The 21,028-nt window shown below is 28.5% G+C and overlaps 1 protein-coding gene across 1 annotated transcript in view; it reads left to right on the forward strand.

Annotated features, from left to right (window-relative positions):
• Positions 1-15,767, forward strand: part of LOC105366150 (uncharacterized) — a 31,351-nt gene extending 15,584 nt beyond the window's left edge. The window contains exons 5-7 of the mRNA XM_011504482.1: positions 1,093-1,345; positions 10,710-10,934; positions 15,616-15,767. Of these exons, the coding sequence (XP_011502784.1) occupies positions 1,093-1,345; positions 10,710-10,934; positions 15,616-15,767 (630 nt within the window). The remainder of the gene's footprint in view (positions 1-1,092; positions 1,346-10,709; positions 10,935-15,615) is intronic.
• Positions 15,768-21,028: the final 5,261 nt, after the last annotated feature.

Here is a 21,028-nt window from a genome sequence, read left to right on the forward strand (position 1 = left end):
ATTTTTTACATTATCAAAATAAAAATAAAACTCAGAAGAAGTATGTAAAAAAATTCAGTAAATTAAAATTCTAAATAGGACATTTCAATAAAATACATTATCTGATTCTTTTTTTTACAGGCAAAAAGTAACCAGTTACTAGTATACATTTGTGAATTATATTTAATGAATTTTTATTATTAAAAAATGTTCAGATCTATATTCTCTCTATATTTATTTCCTAAAAATATGAGTTTCATTGCTCGTAACTTATTCTTTGTTACCAATATTTTATTTAATTACTCATTGTTATTGTTTTCGCTATAAACGTATCATTAATAAAAAAAAAATACAAACAAATAATAAAAAATTAAAACTTGATATTTTAATATCAATTTTAAATCTGTATTATTATTCTTATGTATTATATCGAAAGTTATTCAATGTTTTAATTGAATAATAATTAATGTATTAATTTTATAGTAAATTTAAATATATTAAGTTTAATATTCAGTTTAATGGATTTTCTATTTAAAATTCTTTATTTATTTAAAATACTAAATATAATAAAATCATAATTTTCTACTGTACACAATGTATTATACATGCAATCAAATATACATATTTTAATATTTCTAAATAAATATATACGCTATTATTGCTTCTTCATTAGGTGATATATTTACTTATGTATTTATAAAGTACGCATTTACATATAATGTTATTCTCATTTAATTTTTAATTTTTAATATTAGGATACTGATGATTAATAATGTTTATATTAAGTAGTATTTAAATTATGATTTGTGGCGCAGAATATATTGTTAGTCAATAAATATGAGTTCAAATAATCAGATTTTAATTATTATTCTATGTTTAAATAAGATTCTCGTTATACTATATTTTATAATCACCTTAATAATTGAAACTAGATATAATTATTATAGAAATTACAAAAAATTATTTTTTAATAAATATTTTACAATTTTTAATAATTCTTAAAGTATCATATTAATATCTTATAATATTAATAAGATTATCAATACGCGAATAAAATAATATTTATGTATGATGTACTTGTTTGTGGTAAATAAATTATAACTGGTGGTAAAGTTTTCAGTCGCAGAATCACGAAGGTTGTACAATGAGAACATAAACAAATCTGAGAAAGGCAGTATTTTATCAAGTAGACCTACTGGTGCCGCTGCCTATGGTTCTTTTATTTTCGAGTTGAAAGATGCGTACCACGAAGCAAATGGGATGTGCGATTTCATATTTCGCGGTCTCAAAGTCTTGAGCAAAACTATGTTTGTCATCGTTCTCCTCGTCATCTTTTCCATAATACCTATTCTTATGTTCATAATTGGTAAGTGAATTTTTATTAACATTAATAGATTTAAATTTTGAATTAAATTTAGTATTGAAAATTTGTTGTTAAAAATGAATTGACATCAGGGTATCTAAATAAATAGTTGAATTGAATAAATAGTTGAATTTTAATCAAGTTAAACGCATACATTTACACAGTATTATAAAGTATCTAGTACAAATTTTTTTGATTATTTATCCAAGAATAGATAACGCAAAATTATATCATAATTACATATTTTATAAACATCTTGCATTTTATACAGATGAACTTGCACACTTGATAGTTTTAAAATTTTATTTACAATTTCTTATCCTATATTATAATCGAAATGTATAAATTTTAATTTATATATCCATAATTATTATATAATATAGTTTCATCTAATTTATTATTTCGAGCAACAAATGTAATTAGATCCTTATATATATATATATATATATATATATATATGAGCAGTAATCCAAGTATTTCCGTAGCCGCAGCATCCGCGCAGATGCTTTTCGGATACAATAATGCGAAAGTGTTATGCACATCAAAGTCATTAAGGGCTCAATGAAGTATAGCACGATTAAGCTTCGTGATAGCGATGGTTTGAAAAAATTCAGTTACAATTTAAATGAAGATTGCTTGCACCACAAAAGTATTTGGTTATTTTATTTAAAAAAAGGCGATTTGTGAAACTTATAAAGTTTTATATATAATATGTAAAATTCTAGGGTTAGGCAAAAATATCTATTAATTATAAAAAATATTAAACGATCTGCAAAGCTTAGGTAAGATAGTACATATTTTTAGATTTGAGTAATCAATTAAATTTGATAATATTTGCAACATATTATTGTATTGTAACACGACGATTTATTCACAGGCTGTAGATTGCTTAAGGAAGTCGAAGCTAAGTCATTAAAGTAGTGAAACGATTAATAAAAACTTCAAAGAGACTTCAAATAATAAAAACAAGAATGTTTTAGTAATTAAAAGAAGTTAATGGATTGTTTGGCTTTATATCCTCCATAAAGCTACTTTATCATTTTAACTTTCAAAAATATATGTTCAATGCTAAACAAGTATCTATTTTTATTTGATATTTTCCTATAATTTTCATATGGATGAAGTTTTGAACTATATGGTTTGCGTCTAAAAACGATAATAGCCTACAAATTTATTCTTATTTTAATAGTAATTAAAAATTATTTTATTAAGAATAATTTTACCTAAATTTTAAAATCACTACTTAATATTAAAGCATAAATATCAAGATAAGAAGTTGAATTCATGATTATAATATAACATATGTAATTTGTAATGCAACATTATTGACTTCTCATTTTCATATACAGATCTTACTATATCATAAGTCATTTATAACTATTAATATTTTATTATCTTACTATATAATAATAGTACTTAAATTCCAATAGTGGAATTAAGTTATTGTATGAGCTATAAAATTATTCGAAAACAAATAAAAATTATAAAAAAATATTAATCAACTATTTTCAGTAAATACTATATGGTACATACATCTATAAAATCCTAAAATTATTAAAACTAATTTTAATAAATGGTGAATTAAATATTTATTTATTAAAAATATGTTAATCCTGCATATTCCTATACTTATACGTATCTCTGTTTATATGATTTTATAAAACTTATATATTTATTATATTATAATTTATAACAATTGTTATATTTGTGTTAAAGAATCTATTTATTGGTTCAATAATTTTTTATTATGATCAATCGAGAAACAGTAAAGTAATTGATATAAATGAAGCGATAATAAGAATTTGTGTCACCTTTTCTAAGAATCCGGTAATGATATTACAATAATACATCGTACAATGCAATCTTTTATAGAAGTATTACTTTACGTTGGTGGTCGCGTGTTCTCAGATCTTTAATCGAAGACTAAACTAGGACAAGCAGACCCCATATCAAATAATATAAAATTGCTATTAATTTATTTCGCTTAAAGGGTTGAATTACAAATGAAATTTTCAAGCACGAGAAACTACATTATTCAATTGTCAATCGATTTATTTTTCTATTGTATTGCTACTTTATTTATCTATTTGAAAAATATTTCATCTATCGAGTTTTCATCAATAAAAACAGATCATGACTAGAATAATCAATATAAAAATAAAATATTTCCTTACAAAAGAAGTTATGTAAAATTGGTTATTTATTACATACAAGTAACTTTTGGTTTATATAAATGCATTAACTCAATAATTTTAGATTAAAATTGTGAAATAGAAGAAAGTTAAATAATATTCTATTAATAAAATGTTAAATGCTATAAAAAAATTTATATCAAATAGAGGTTTCAATTATTAAAATAAATAAATATTTTTATTTTATTAAATTTAATAAATATTATAAATATTTATTTGATAATTGTAGAATTATCAGTGGGAGCATGATGACGGAGTAATAGAGTGAAGAAGATATTTGAATAGATGCGGGATGCGGGACGGTAATGGAAAAAAACCGAATGATTATGGTATAACTTGGACGATAATGAGAGGGGTGGAATTTAATCCGCTTTTTAGATCGCAAAGTATAATGGCCTTCACTATCGTGATAACAGTCTTGTCAACGATTTTGTACTAAAATCACAATATATATGCAAATATTATTTTTTAGCCATAAGTAATATTTTTTCTTTGCTTCGTTTCTGTTAAATATTACAGAATTATATGCACATACTATTTTTAAATATTATAAATATACGAAACATTTTATTAATCATATTTACTACTTTTAAATATCTATAATCAGTTCACGTTTTGTTTCCATTAAAAAATGATCATATTTACTATTTTTATTATTATTCCTTTATTTAATAAGTTTAATAATTAACTAAATTTGAAATTTCTATTTTAAGTGTTTCTAATAAATGTGTTCGAAAATGTGTTTGATTTTTTGGCTCAAACTGCCAAATTCGATAGTTCAGTTAATTTGACGCCCGCCTTAGCGATGCTTAGGTGAGGACTTATGTGAAAGGACTATAGAGATGTACAGTGTGTGCAAACTTCGTTAAAACATAGTATATTTTGGTTTAATGGCAATTATATTATTGTTGATTCTGAATTCACTTCACATGGGAGAATGTCAACTATGTTCTATCACAACAATGTAGTTGCTGCTTGGTGATGGCGACGATGTCGTTGATGAGGTTATAGGGATCAGCAATGGATTGTGTATACTGCTTAAAAGGGAATATACCTTGGTTTTGTGATCTGTGTTAACGTTGTAATTATTAGCAGGAGAGCCGACCATACTCATTAAGGGAGTATAGAATTAATTGAGTTGTTAAGATACCTTCAATAGAGACTATTGGTATACCTTCGTATGAACGAGTAGTCCGATACCATACTTCTTGTAGTCGACTATTTCCTTGTACTGTAGTCAGCATCTTTGACTGGTTGTTAACCATTACGCACTGGAGAATTGAAGTGCGTTATACAAATGTAATAGCTACACTGAGAGAGCGTGATCGTGTGACGAGCTCACGGCTGTAGACTCCGGCTTAATAGCGTGGCTGAAGCGTAGATGACTGACTAGGATGAGTAATTGACTCGGAGGAATAAATGACGATGTTTCTTGATGCACGCTTCTTAAATATCCACGCGGCAGCTAAGTTAGCTGGCAACAATGCTCAGGTGTTGCTATGCGGAGACTAGGCAGACTTGCAGAACGTTCGAGAATTTCTAGGAATCAACGTTTACACGTTTGAGAACTGGAAGGCTTATAAAATTATGATTAAACAAAAGTCTTGGAAAATGTTCCAGTTCCGAACATTCCGCCCGCCATCATCAATTTAGTTAATAATTATTTCTTTCATCAGGAATTGGTAGCACTGCAAGTTTGTGTATTGGTTTCACCATGGTGGTAGAAGCTGTTTTTAATGTCACTACTCTTGTTAGCTCATCCTTGCTGGGATATATGTCGATTACTCGAGCTAGGGGACGTTTGCAAGGAGGGAAGGGCTCATCGGTGATGTGTACTAACCAAACCAATCTTAATGTCATTATGTGCATGATGCCATTTGGAAATTGATTGTTGTCGTTGTAAATAGTGACCAAATCGTTGTACACGTTGTTGTAAAAATTGACAGTTCCTTGAGAGACGGTTCGAGAATAGTTGTGAGCGAGCTCCCTATAAGGAAATGTCCTGGGGTGAGTGCCGCAATATCTTCGGGGTCGTCACTCATTGGCCCTAAAGGCTTTGAATTGAGTATTGCCTCGATTTGAGCAAGTAAGGTAGCGAAGTCTTCAAAGGTGAGCAAAGATTCTCCGATAGTGCATCTTGGATGGTGTTTTACTTTTACCATAGCTTCCCACTTACCTCCCATGTGGGGCGTTGCGGTTGGTTGAATTCCCATTGAGTATTGTCTTATAGCATAATACTTCCAATTTGTTGCTGTTCGAGGGTGCCTTGAACGAACAGTCTTTTGAAAGCTGTATTAGCTCCAATGAAGGACGTTCCACAGTCTGAGTATAACGTTTTTGCAAGTCCTTGGTGAGCAGTGAATTGTCTGTATGCGGAAATGAAACGAGTGGTTGTATGATCAGAGACTGCTGGGGTGTACCTCTCATATGGCAAAACACAGAAAAATACAAATCCAGGCCTTGTAAGTTTTTGCACCTCGCCCCCTCTAGGTTTTCATGGTTATAGGGCCAGCATAGTCAACTCCTGTGTGAGTGAACATGATGGTGTCCATCTAGAAACAGGGAGTTGGCCCATAAACCGATTTGCACGGATTCCCCTTTGCCCAACGCATACAACGCAGCATTAGATATGTGCGATGGGGCCAGCATAGTCAACTCCTGTGTGAGTGAACATGATGGCGTCCATCTAGAAACAGGGAGTTGGCCCATTAACCGATTTGCACGGATTCCCCTTTGCCCAACGCATACAACGCAGCATTAGATATGTGCGATTACAGGGAATCTCCCACCAAGAAATCCAATATTGTTGATAAATGTATGCTAACATGAGTTACATGCCTCTGTAGAGAGTTCGTAGGTTTGCATGATCAATGACGAGGTTCGTGAAGTATGAATGTCGGGGGAGAATGACCGGGTGCTTGTTTTCCTGGGTGATTAAAGATCTGTCGAGTCTTCCACCAACTCTAATTATTCTCTGATTGTCGACATATGCAGTTAGTCTACTGAATGCACGAGTTTTTGGTAATTGAGCCTTGGAGCGTATAACATTTAGTTCGTGTGAAAAATATGTCATTTGGGCCGCCTTTATCCAGAAGATCCTTACCCTTTCCAAGGTATCAGTGTGTTGGGAACTGTCTGATTTCTTAAATAGCTGTAATTTACCACCCGCCCCAGCGGATGCTTGGGAAGAAGTTAAGTGGATGGGCTGTAAAAATACAGTATGCGCTTCTTCGAAAAATATGGTTTATTTACAGTTACACTATTGTTTGGTTGGATTTATATGTTATGGAAAGATATAAACTATATTCAGTTACGTCGTTGCAGTTGCTATGAACTGATATTGTATTAAATAAGATATATACAGGTGATGCTCCTTGATGATGATTTGTTGTTGACTTTGTAATTTATATAATAATAATATAATATAATATAATATAATATAATATAATATAATATAATATAATATAATATAATATAATAATGTAAAAAACAAGGGTTAATGCACTGATTCAATAAGTAACACATATAAATTTTACTGCTGTTTATTCCATTTATTTCAATTTAATTCCAAGTTGGGATGATTAATCGTGATGAGATTACAAATGACCTTTATATTTCTTAATAATCTTGTGGCGTTGTGATGTATTTTTATTGGAGAACTAGAGGATGATCAATTTCTTAGTCTCTGGAAGCTACTGTTGAGATTATTATTTACAGTGAAAAGAAATAGGTTATAATCTATTGAATATTATCACTTTCGAGGTTATGATCGTTTGTAGTGCTCTGACCGAACACTACAATTCTTGTTTGTATCGTAACTTGTTGCAGTTGCCTCTGAACAATAGACCGTGTGAGTGAGCACGTGTCTAAAATACAGGTTATGCAGAACTGTGCGCCACCAGTGTGACGTCAACAGCTGGTTTTGCCCTTTGAGCATGCGCGGGAAGCTTCTGTAGTCGGATTAACGATAGTCCGTTTTCAGAGTAAGCCGTGAGATAAAGAATCAGCACTAATGGTCAGGACTTACTTGCAATTGTAGTGTGATGCTTCCAGTTTCTCCTCACAGGCTTGATGAGAAGTTCCCTTTCAATACTTGCAGCTCTTAACTTCTTTCTTGTCTCCTTGCTGAGATGACAAGAATCTCTGTACATATTCTATCAGAGTTTGGTGAGACCAGCAATAACTGTATATTGAAACACAGCCATAGAAAGACAGTTTACAAAACTCAGCTGAACGACTTTGTCTCTGGTCCTCTACCAGAGAATGAGTCGTGACTTATACATTCAATGCCAATAAGAAGAAGAATATGAATAAGTGGAATGAATAAGAATATGAATAATATAAATAAGACATTACATTGTCCTTCTTAAATAGTTCACTGACCCAGTTGGTGAAACATTTGCACGCATTCGACTTGTTTTTTGCTGCCGAGTAAGCTGACAGAATTTTATTCACAGATACCTAGTAGCTTTTTGATACTGATCTTGTCGAAGGTAACGACCGCACTGTAGATCTGGGAGATTGTGTCATCATCTTGGTTTATTTTAGTGCTCTTAGTCGCGTTGTTAGAAACGTCTTTAGTTGATCGAGGCGCGATTATAAGGTGGACGTGCCAAGTGATGGCTCCCATAATTCCATCGAGAAATTGTCTAGTTGTTGGGAGATTTGATATACTAAGATATAATTCTACAAATCTTCTGTGATATCCATTGATAGAATATGTTAATTGCTTCTTCCGAACTAATAACGGGATTTGCAAATGTAGCTGCGTCCCATTGATTGGATTTAAAGGGGGAGGGGGTGGATCTTACTGAGATTTGAATGAATCGATAGTGGCTTGTTAATACAACGTTCAGTAAATAGCTCCTGAGGCTAATGATTCCTTTGTTAGAGGGGGTTCAGTAATTAATTGTTCTACTGGCCCTTCTAATAAGGTGCGGAGATAATGCATCTTTTCAACTTTGGTAATGTCATTGTTTTTCATGACCAATGCCGTGAAGAGGTCGCTGAATCCACACCAGTCTTCCTGCCTTCCACGTCGTCGTGTATTGCGAAGATTTCTCGAAATAGATATTATTTTCAAAACTTCGTGATCATTCTTAGCAGCTGGCCAAGTCATCTCCATATACGTGTGCTCTTTGATGAAGGCCTTGTGGATCTCGTCCGTGTGTGAGTATGCGTTAGTCAATTCTTCGAGAGTAACATCGTGGTGCGATGAAGTGAATCTCTCAGCCAGATTCTTCAATATTGTTATATGATTTTATTGTGTTTTTAATTTGAAAATGAGCTCCATGGGCAATTGTACAGATAAGGCACTTCGAAGTGTGCCTTCCCTTGCTGGTGCGATGGTAGTTTTAGGAATCTTAATATTCTTTGTTTCCATCGCAGCTTCCTTGGTTGCCATATATATTGGCGTATACTACAGAGAGGTAAGAGATCGAAGCTCTCCGGATACTTATGTAGTTACCTTTATAACTACCTATGTAGTTATCTTTCTTATTACTTATTGGTAGAAGTAAATGTGAACGGTTGTAATTGAGTAATTACAATAAGTATGAAAAAATAATATGTAAAATACTACTCAGATAAATATCTTCTTTATTCATTCTTTGATTCTTTAGAAATTAGTATTGAAAATAAATATAAAGTTTAATCTAATTTATTCATTATATAAATATTATAATTCTACAAATTGACTAAATACTCGATATTTTAACAAACCATTTCAAATCTTTTGATTAAAATCTGTAAATAAATGCTCAGGTCAATTATCGTATTTTCACTTTTATAGTTAAGATTCATGAATAACGATGAATGTGTTCTTAAATTAATTTTATTCATTCAATACAAATCATTAATGTAATTTAAAAAATTTTCAACTACAATTTTATTTTTATTTGTTTTCTTCCATACTAAGCATACTACATTATATTGAGTAATTATAACATTTTTTTTATATTTAAATTATTTTGATATATTCTAAATAGAATATATTGACATATACTAGTATTATTTATATATATAAGTATTTTTTATTAAACGATATTTTATTTCAAAATTTTGCTTTATATATTATTGTTATTAAATATAGATTATATTACTATTATATATATTATTTTTAGCTATAACTTATTTAATAGTCAAAGGGAATCTAATTGTTGTTTCATTTATATAAGAGATATTTTCAACTCAGATTTTCTTATTTTGAAGAAATAAGAAAATAATTACATTGTGTTATTTATTTGAACTTTACATTTTTTATTAAAATGAATAAGGAAAAAGGTTCATAAGTCTTTTTCTTTAAATTCTGTACTCTAATAAATACAAATATACCATTACGATATTTACTACTAGATATTCTCTATTTATTGTTTTATCTATTCCTTTCGATCTTAAAAATTATCTTTATAATTCAATCTAACAAAATATCTAATAATGTTTTCATTGTGTATAATTAATTCTTAAACATTTTTTGAAATTCTTTCGAGTATTAATTGATATTTACACAAAATATCAAATTGTAATGTCGAACTTTCTAGTTAAAGCTCTATTAATATATTTTAATTATAAGTATATTTTCATGTTTCATTTATAATATTGCATTTAGATTTAGTAAATTTGACACAATTCTGAAATAAAAGTATTTCCTCTCGTTTATTATAATATACAATATATAAATTAATACGATTATTTGTTGGAATAGTTATAAGTTAGATGAAATTAGTAATTTATAGTTTAGAAGAATTTATATGTAGTAGTATGTAAAATATTTAAATTTATATTTTTTGCCATAATACCGTAAATTTTATGAGCAAGGTTATGTATAATCATTATCAAAGTATTTTAAAAAGATATTACACATAAAAATTCGATACTGATTCACTATTTGAATTTTTATTTCATTGTCAAATCCAACTATTACATTTGAATCTAATTATTACAATGTATTAGCAATGATTTATATATTTAATTTAATACCTTTTGTAGATTTAAATTTAAACGTCATTACTAGTTCATATTCACTAATATATGCAATATACAAAATTTCCTTAGTACAAACTGTAAGTGAATTTATAAATTGTATACATTAGTATTATAAAACTATATGTACAGATTAATAAGTATGGAGTACTTTATATTTTATTTAATTCACATGAATATCTTTTTGGTTACAGGTATACAGTTCATCAAAGATTGTCCGCGCGAACCATATATTCCAGTTTATATGATAGTTGGTGGCATCCTTGGAGGAATTCGTATGTTCTGGACCCTTTATTCTCAAATCCGTTTAAGACGTGTACGAACCTTCACCGTACCGACAACCAGAACCCCCAATATAACGCCTCTGAAGTTAACCTCCATTGCACTTACCTGTTTTCTTCTTGTATGGTTTGGATTTGGTAAGTCTGCTATTTATTTTATTTTATGAAAGAGAACGAACGAACGACAGAGGGAGAGAGAGAGAGACATATTGATTCTTGCCATTCAGTTTAGAAATCGTCAATATACGCTAATTAGTGCATTTCATAAGGTGTGATATTGGCTTTACTACATACATTATGGATAATATAATTATAAATGTATTATAAGGTTTTATTAATATATTCAGTTAGAAACAAAAATACTGTAATCTTATTGTGCTTATAATTAAGAATATGATATTATTAAATAAAATAAAAAATTTTACACAATATTTAAATTTTTTATTTAAGCATATTACTTAAAATATATTATATAATAATTATTCGAATAATTATCATTTACATGGTTTTGAAAATATTTCGATAAATTATGAATGTCTTTTATTGAATCCAATTTATAAATTTTGTTGTAAAATAATTTAAGAGAGAAATAAAAATATATTTTAATTATAAAAGGTTATTAATGAATTATTTTTAAAAGTTTGTTTTCTAATACGATTATTTTGTAATTTTAATCATTTTAACAAATTTCTGCTATTTCTTATACATAAACTACGTAACGATTTACTATGAATTTTTTTTCGATAAAAGTTATTTACAGTAATATTAAGGTTTAGTTTTAAAATTTGTTAGAATATGTAAAAAATATATTTAAAATGAATAATTAATATATATAAGAAATAAAAATTTATTTAAGTTTTTTTTATCTTTGTAATGCCTTATATTACCGAGTGTAACATATATCTTTAGCGTATTCAATAACTCATTAGTTTATTTCATATTAATATCAACATTCAAAATAATTAATTACTAATCAAATTTAGGAAGTATTTAATATTTTTCATAAAGTTATAGTAAAAATTATAGATAAATATGAATATGTAAATATAATATTTATAATAATATAATAATAACATTGATATTAATAATTATAGTTTATGATCTATTATAATTAATTTCCAAATATTGTTTAATTCAAATACAAACATTATTCTGAAAAATATTGTTATCAGTCTCTGTTCAAGAGTGAAATGAAAAGCTCTCGAATAGTATTCATTATAAAAATTTCAACGACTATTATACAAAGAATTATTGAACGGACATAAAAATCTAAGAAAGTCTCATCAATGTTGCTGAAGGCTCGAAAAGGTTAGTATATCTGGAACATACTCGTAAACAGTCAGTTAATTGTCTTTCGTACTACAGACGTAGTAATTGTTTTGAATGTCATGAAGACCCTTGCGAATTACCATCAAAATCCGGTTAGCTTGTTTACTAGAGTATATTTTGAGGCTTAAATTATTTAAAAACAATTGAGTGAAAAGCATTTCTTAAAATCCATTGCAACCCGAAACTCGGCACAGCGACGTTCGGCAATCTGCGCCGCACGTGTACTTTCAATGCCACCAGCAAGCATGCATTGTTGTCAAGTACGACAAATGTTGCTGCTTGCATAGGCCAAGAATCAACCTCCGCCACGCTGAGGCCCGGAGAGGGGCAATTTTCCATAATATGCGTTGCCGCCAGAGATACTCCTTCGATATTCTTATTGTCTAAGCCTAATTTCTTCTGAAGTGAGAAAAGGGCGTGCACATTCGTGATGCAGTGGGGACTCATGGCAAGAGGCCTTAAAGGTAGGGACAATACAGCGAAAGATCGCGTTCCGCAGGGAGAATTCGAGCAAACTGTTCGCGTGGGTAGCCAAGGGATGTCTCTGTGGAAAAGTTAATTAGAAAAGGGCTATCCGGTAGAGAAGCCAAGTACTTGCGGAGATCCACTGACCAGAAGAAGATACATCAACCGTAGTATTCAATCGCCGACGGAAGGCCGATCACGCACGTTAGTGTTTGCCGCGTGTTTTATGGTAAATGACTCAACACAGAATCAGATCAAGGTACTGCATCACTGTAAATACACTGTCCTCACAACCTACTCAATTACTGCCAGCCGGCGGCAAAACCGGCACAACATGACCATTAACATTATCTCACACTCTGTGACAAGGAGTGTGCAGTAATTATTTGTCTTTACAATCCTTTAATTCAACATCAATTAAACGGTCTCAAGAGCATCTTGTGTAGTGAAACATCCCATACAAGAAACCGTTCAAGAAATCGTATCTTCACATTAGACTCAAGAAGATTCTACAACACCCATATGTAAATTGTGTAATAAATTGTATAATAAATGTATAATTAATCAATTCTCACGATTTTTGTACAAGCCCTTCCACCTATTTCTTTCCCGGGCGTCTGCTAAGATGGGCGGCAAACTAAGCTATTGAAGCATTGGCCGTTCGAGCCAAGAATTACATCACTAAAACGAACGGTCTCTGTTACTCGAATGTGTATATGATATTTATTAAAGTTTTTATAAAAATGTTATAGATCTTTTTATCTATAATTATATGTATCTGTTCGAAAATGTTTTATTTTCTGGCTCGAGCTGCCAAAGTTCGATAGTTCAATTAATTTGTCGCCCGCCTTAGCGGATGCTTCAATAAGATACTTGTTGCATAATATCTAATATGCTGTTAATCTTGTAAGGATCAGCAATGGATTGTGCATACTCCTTGATACAACTTATGTCTTATATTATGTTAATAATAGCCTTTGCTAATCTTGTAAGAATTGGCCAGGAATTGTGCATATTCAATTGAAGGAAAATGGAATTGTGATATGTTAATAATTGACGTTGCTAATTTTGTATGGATCAGCAAAGAATTGTGCACACTCTTTGGAATGAAGTATTGCTTATGCCATGCTATTAATAGCCGTTGCTGATCTTGTAAGGATTGGAAAGGAGTTGTTAATTGAAGGGAGTATGGCTTATTTGTAATTGAGGCCATTGCTAACAAATTGTAACGATTAGCAAAGAGTTCTGCATACTAAATTGGAGGGAGTATGACATATTTATGTAATAGTTACTCTCAAGAGAGATTACTGGTATACCTTGGTGATAAGAAGTACTTCGATACCATGCTTCTCGTAGTCGAATATTTTCTTATAATGCAGTCAACACCCTTCACTGTTTGTTAACTGTTGCGCACTGGAGAATTGACCTGTGTTCCTTTTGTAATGGCTTCACTGAAAGAGCGTGATGGAGTGAGTAATTCCTGTTGACTACTCAAGGCTGAACACCCTGGCTGCTACGTGTGTGTCTCGTGGTGTGCTTGCTTTAAATATCCACGCGGCAGCTTAGTTAGCTGGCAACAATGGGTAGGTGTTGCTATGCGGAGACTAGGCAAACTTGCAGGACATTCAAGAATAAAGCTTTAGAATGTTCGAGAATTCCGGGAAATCTAAGCTTAGGAGGTTGGAGAATTCCGAGAAATACAATGTTTAAAAAATTCGAGAACTAGAAGGCTTATAAATTTTCGAGAGTCAAAGGTCTTGGTAAATGCTCCAATTCTGAACAGCATCAAAACAAATAATTGAATATTAAATATAAAAGAATCTTTTTAAATAATTGCACTAAATATGAATCAAAACAGAATAAATATCGATTGTTTTATACCTTTTTTTATATTATTTTTTTTATACATTAAAAAAAAGATTAATTTAATGGTATACAAGTATTTTTATAACTTAAACAGGGGTAGATCTTTATCTAATAGTATGATAGATAGTTTATCTAATAAATGGTATCTATAAACATCAGGAATTCGTAAATGGTCGATGCACAATTATAGAATCAGAAACAAATTGAATTAAATTCAAGCTACTTTATATTTGTATAAGTTGAAGGAGTTTATTTTCTTAGTGCACTGATATCGTAAGTTCATTAGCCTCAATTTGTATTAGAAAAAGTAATGTTTATAATAAAATATCTAATATTCTAATGTAAAATAATTAATATGTGGTTATATATATTTTTAATTTTTAGAATTAAACTAAAATGTTATTATTAAAAAGCATTACAATGTTAATGTAAAATGTTATAGTAAAATAAAATTAATGGTATTGAATTAAAAATTTTAATTAAATAAATAGGATAACATAAATAACATGATTTCAAAAATGAGCAGACTAATTAAAAATATCTTATAGATGCTATTATATATATTTAATTTGAATGTTTATGAAAATTATAATGAATACATATTTATATGCATACAAATATATACAAATATATTTTAATCACTTTTTGTTCAAATCTTATAAATATAAAACTATTAATTTCTTATACAACGTGATTACATTACGTGCGTGTGTGTGCACGCGCGTGCGATTTACTATTTATTCATATTTCATATAGTATAAATATTATTTATAAGCGCTTATATATAATTGAAAATATTAATTGATTCATAATAGTTTAAATAAACAATTTTCTATCTCAAAATTTAAATACTTATTATCAATTAATTAATTTGACAAAAATCATCTACGGAAAGTTGAAAATAGAATATTTATTAAAATTATAAACTCAAAATTATTAGAATAAATGTTATTACAATAATACTAATTAAAATGGTTAATGATATTCTATTGTTACATTTATTATCATATTCATATCAAAATATTATTTATGGGAAATTTTATTTTCTAATTGTGTTGATAATATCTCGATTAACTATTATAAAATCGCTACAAAAATTTTTATTCATAATTACTTTTTAATGATATAAGTAATAAATTAATATACATTTTTATTTCAGGAAATTATTGGATTCTTAGTATACGATGGCCCAACTACAAACCAATGTTTTATGAGCGAAATTTATGGTGTGATAAAACACTTTACATCTTTTCTCTATCACATTTATGTGTAGTTTACATAAGCATGTTGCAGTCGTACTGGCATGTATAAGCCTGTTGTTATGCAGGATTCTCGCATGTCCGTGGCCAGAAAGGTAATTCAACAGTGAAATTTTATTAAATATTTAAATTATTTGTTAAAATTTATTTAAAATAGTTAATAAATAATAAGTGAGTTCATTAAAAGTCATTAATATAAATAATTCAAAAACTATTTATGTATACTGTAAAAGAACAACAGTAAAAAAATACTTCATATAATAAATTAATAACATCATAAATAATAGTTATCCTAAATAATAACAAGAATTTTTCATAAAAAAAATGCAAACATTATTTTATTTCAATAAATGACAGTCAATTGGAATCGAATATGAAAATCATATTTCAAATAAAATATTAAGCATATTAAAGCAATTAATCATACATCAAGCGTATCCAAAGAATCAAGAAACCGAGTAACGAGTGTTTTTCAACTAGAAGCGGTATAAGAAAGTTCCTAAGTTTATGCATTTAATTATCATCTAATCATTCAAACTTTAAACAAATGCTTTAATTACTTTTTTTTTGCTTCTATAATAATTGAATATTATTGTTACGGATTACAACAGTTTTAAGCGGAATACAAAGTTGGAGAGGTATGAGCGCGCGAAGCATTGTTTGGTAAACATTGGCCAACGGACTTAACGAATGCTTCTAACCGAAAAACTAGAACATACGACTATAATTCCGAAAAATAATAACAAATGAACCCGACAAGCTACGCCCTATTGCCGTCACGACAAATAACGGCATAGTAACAGCCATCGATGCGCTATCGACGCATCCAGTTCGTACGAGAATGTGAAAGGAGATGGACGTGTCGCGATTGCCCTGCTAGTACCAATCATGCACTCTTCACATCGGGATCGCTATCCAACCTTGCCATCGTCATTGGGAGGCCATGGCAAGCATCAATCAACCTAAGGAACTAATAGCGATGCCACAACTATACTGGCACCCACGCCTCCGTAAGCAACGCAGATGCTCGTTCCTTACTACTTCTTCTAGTTAACAAGCACCCATCACGACAGGACCGTCACTACTCTACATTCGCGGTTTACGCCCGCATCGGTTTCTGCCAACACAAGTAAGATGCGACCAGACGCTCGTTCTTACTATCTCATCACGCGGTTCCTGCTACCACCTCACGCAGTTCCCGCCACCACGTGCAAGCAACGCTTACGCTCGTTCTTGCATATTACCTTACACCGCGGTTTACGCCCGCATGTAAGTAACACCGACGCTAGCTCTTACCTTTACCTCTACACCGCGGGTTACGCTCGCATCGAGCACACGAACGTGCACCAATATTACCACTACCTTGGAGCTCAAGGACACAAGCTGTGACGTCACACGGACGTTCTCCCACCACTTCGTACACTACAGCTCACCCCTTCGCCGGCTGCCAAGACGGCACTAACTTGCCTCCCCTACCACCACGAGTTCCCCGCTACAACTACTCAACCACAAGGAAGAAGAGGAATCACGCTCCAGGATATCAAGAACACACTTACAAACTTATCGCCACCACCATTACTGAAGAAACACCAATATATTCATTATATCATACACTCATTCCAATATTAATAGATTATTAACTACTCATTACTTATTATGTTTAATAAAGTAAAGACTACAAGCACAAAAGACAGTATTGAATAATTGCATTGCCCCTCCCACTTGCCAGCAAGCCTCCACCCACCCTCATAAGGCGGTTTTTAGTCTGATCTCAGACAATTATAAAATTGAAAAAGGTATGCAAAGAATTATGAAGAACTGTCAATGAAAATAAAATTGATTATTACACTATAAAAGAACTTAATGATTAAAGATGTGAAGGTATTAAAACATAGAATAATTATTTATAATTTAGAAAATTTTATTTATGAAAATTGTTTTATGAATGAATAAATTTTATGAATAAAAACAAACTATCGTTAAAATTATAAAAACTTATAAATAAATTATGATTATTTTTTGGCGATAATTGTGTATTATAAATGAGTTTATTTACTTTACAATAATATACAAATTATATAAAATAATTTTATAAATATTTATAAAATAAAATAAAATAAAATAATAAAAAATGATAGAAAAATTTATTCTTATCGATTTTTATTTATTTATTTTGATGACTCTTTATATAAAAATTATACGTTTTATTTATATAAAAATAAAATTTTATGCTATTACAATTAATTCAGAATTGATACCAACATACATAGTTAACTAATGGGTACAGTAATTATAATAAAAATTCAATTTATATTCTTTGCAGATACAAGCATTAAAATTTTATAATTACACTGTGGCTAGGCAGTCTTAATTATATTTATATTTGCAATAGATATTTCTATTAAAAGTAGATGTAGAGTATATCTATAAAAAGGAATGTTTACTATGCCGATAGAAAAAATATTGTCCTTAAAAAAATTTGTATTACAGATAAATAACCAAATTTTATTAATAATATACAAATTTGTTAAGTATTTATTAGTATAAAGATATATTATTTATTATCTACCAATACAATTTTAATTTTTGTTATATTATTAATTTGCAAATTTCTCAAAAAATAGGAATATATATAATTAGTTTATGTCATTTATAGTTTTAAATTTGTTGTTTTATCAATATGCTGAAAATAACTTTATTGTATATAAAGAAATATTAGAAAATAAATTAGAAAAAATGAAACGTCAGTTTATTTAAATTTCAACCATACAAATATTATTTAAATATGTCTAATAAAAAAATTAAAGTCATTCCTTGTTTTTACAAAAGTTATAATATTGTAATAATTAATTATATATTAATTAAAACACATTAAATTTCTATGTTACATAATATTTAATAAATATTATCTATATGAGCTATATAGTATCATATAAATTTTTATATATTAAAAAAAAGGATTTATATAATAATAATTTGTATTAAAAAAATTATTTGAATCCATTTAATTTTGTTTTCAAGTAGTCATATACTTATTTCATTTTCTCTAAATGAAAGCATTTATGATTTTAAATAAACGCATTACAAAGTACCAAGAAACTTTAAATACAGCTGTCTGTATTTAAATTTATTACTTGCCTACAGTTTTTAATCTTTATTATCATTTGATATGATTGTCTAATTATTCAACATCAAATGCGATTAGTAAACTGGAGATTATGAAGTATGTTGTAATCGCAAATTAAATGGATTTTGACTTGGCTAAATTGCCTCATATTTAATTTTCATCAATTAGAATCTGCTTCTAGAAATTTTTAATATAGATTAAAACATTGTGAAGGTTTCAAATAAATTTAATAGTATAAGCGATTAAAAAGTTAAAGTTATTTGGTTTCATTTATAAAAATATAATAATTGAATGAATCTTTATGTCTTATTTTTTTTTAGAAATAATTAAATTGAATCAAAATTGCTTGTAAATAATGTATCTTAATTATTATACAAATATATTACTGGGAAAAAATTATTAATACACTTTATGATGTAATAATAAATTTGTCGTAAGTTTAATTTTTCAAAAATTTTATTCGAAAGTGCGGTTCTTTTAGTTACGAATGGCATTAAAAATTTTTGTTAAAACCAATCGTGTTTTATATCTTATGCAATAAACCAATCGACTTTTGATTTTACAACAAAAAATTAAGGTATATGCAACTTCCTGCAAACCACGCAATGAAAATAAATCGTCTACTTTCACAAACTCATTCGAATGCAATCTGCTGTGCATGTTGTTTATCGTTGATCACTCTTATACATCAGAAAAATTTTATAATTAAATGACTTCTGTAAATTAACTACGGATTTTATAAATGTTATATAATTGATAAAAATAAATATCGATGATCTAATATTTTAATAACAGATTATTAATTTTTTTTTTTTATTCATTTTATAGAAATAAATATGTATAAATCTATAATTATATGAAATATCGATTTTTCTACAACTTTAAAATTTTGAAAATTAATAATCCAATAAAGTTTTATATTAATATTTCTCAAATATTATATTTATACAAGTATTTAAATAGGTTGTATTTAAATAAAAATTATACCGATTAAAATTATTACAAGTAAAATTTAAAAATAACTATGTAAAAAATTAATAATGATATTATATTTTAATGTTCATTAATTAAAAATATCTACATGAAATATTTATGTTAAAAACTGATGAAATAATGAATTTTTCAATATGATTTTTCGTCTTACATACTCAAATGGTAGCTAGTCTAAGTTTTTTTTATCTAGGTATTATAATAAATGGCAATTTTTAAGAGTATGTAGTTACTAATTATAAATATATATTTCTGTATCAACATGGAGAAAATTTCATGTAATATGTAAAATATTTCGAGGGTTTTATCTGGTTAAAAAGATTTTTTTTATATTGTTAGGAATATAATCAATTATTAATATATGTGTAAGAAATGTAATCGATAAATATGCATATTTTAAGCTTGCAATCTGAGAAAGCTGATTACAAAGTTACTTTTTGGATCTTAATAACTTTATAATATGAAATGATTCGAATGAATTATATTTAAAATTTCTCTTCTGATCATATAATCACGCATATGCTTTTTCATATGCTCATAAATTTGGCATGAAATTTTATGAAGATATTGATTTTATGCGATATATTTAATTAATTAGGTCTACTTAAAATAAAAATTCTTTTTTATTTATTTTACTACTGTAGTAAATAAGAGATACATCATTTTTCATGTTAATAATTCGATCATAATAAATTAATAATAATAAAATAAAAAATAATCATAATTAGTTAATAATTGATAATTATATTACTTATACTTTAAAAATTAACTCAATTATACACACATAAATTCAGATTATTTTCAAATATATTTTAACAAATAAAAATTTTTTTTTCAAAGATAATTTGAGAGTACCTTTTAATAATTCAATATTTTATAATTTATAATGAAGAGGGGAATATGAGGAAGAGTTACTGAAAAATTTTAGAGTTGTAGCAATAAATTTTAATGTATTGGCGTTTAACTGAATTTATGGTAATCTGATCTAATTTTGTAGTAACAATAATAATGGTGTGATTGTTATAAAACTATTGACCCAAGTTTGATTAAATTTATGTTTAAAATTGGATTTTATTACAATTATGTAATAAGTTTTCTGTATCTATTCGATTATTAAGGATTTTTGTTATTGCTCGAAATGCCAATTCAATAGTTCAGTGGATTAGTCTCTCGTCACGATAACTGATTAGGAAATA

The sequence above is a fragment of the Ceratosolen solmsi genome, unplaced genomic scaffold, assembly GCF_000503995.2.
Source record: "Ceratosolen solmsi marchali unplaced genomic scaffold, CerSol_1.0 scaffold10, whole genome shotgun sequence".
Classification (NCBI taxonomy): domain Eukaryota; kingdom Metazoa; phylum Arthropoda; class Insecta; order Hymenoptera; family Agaonidae; genus Ceratosolen; species Ceratosolen solmsi.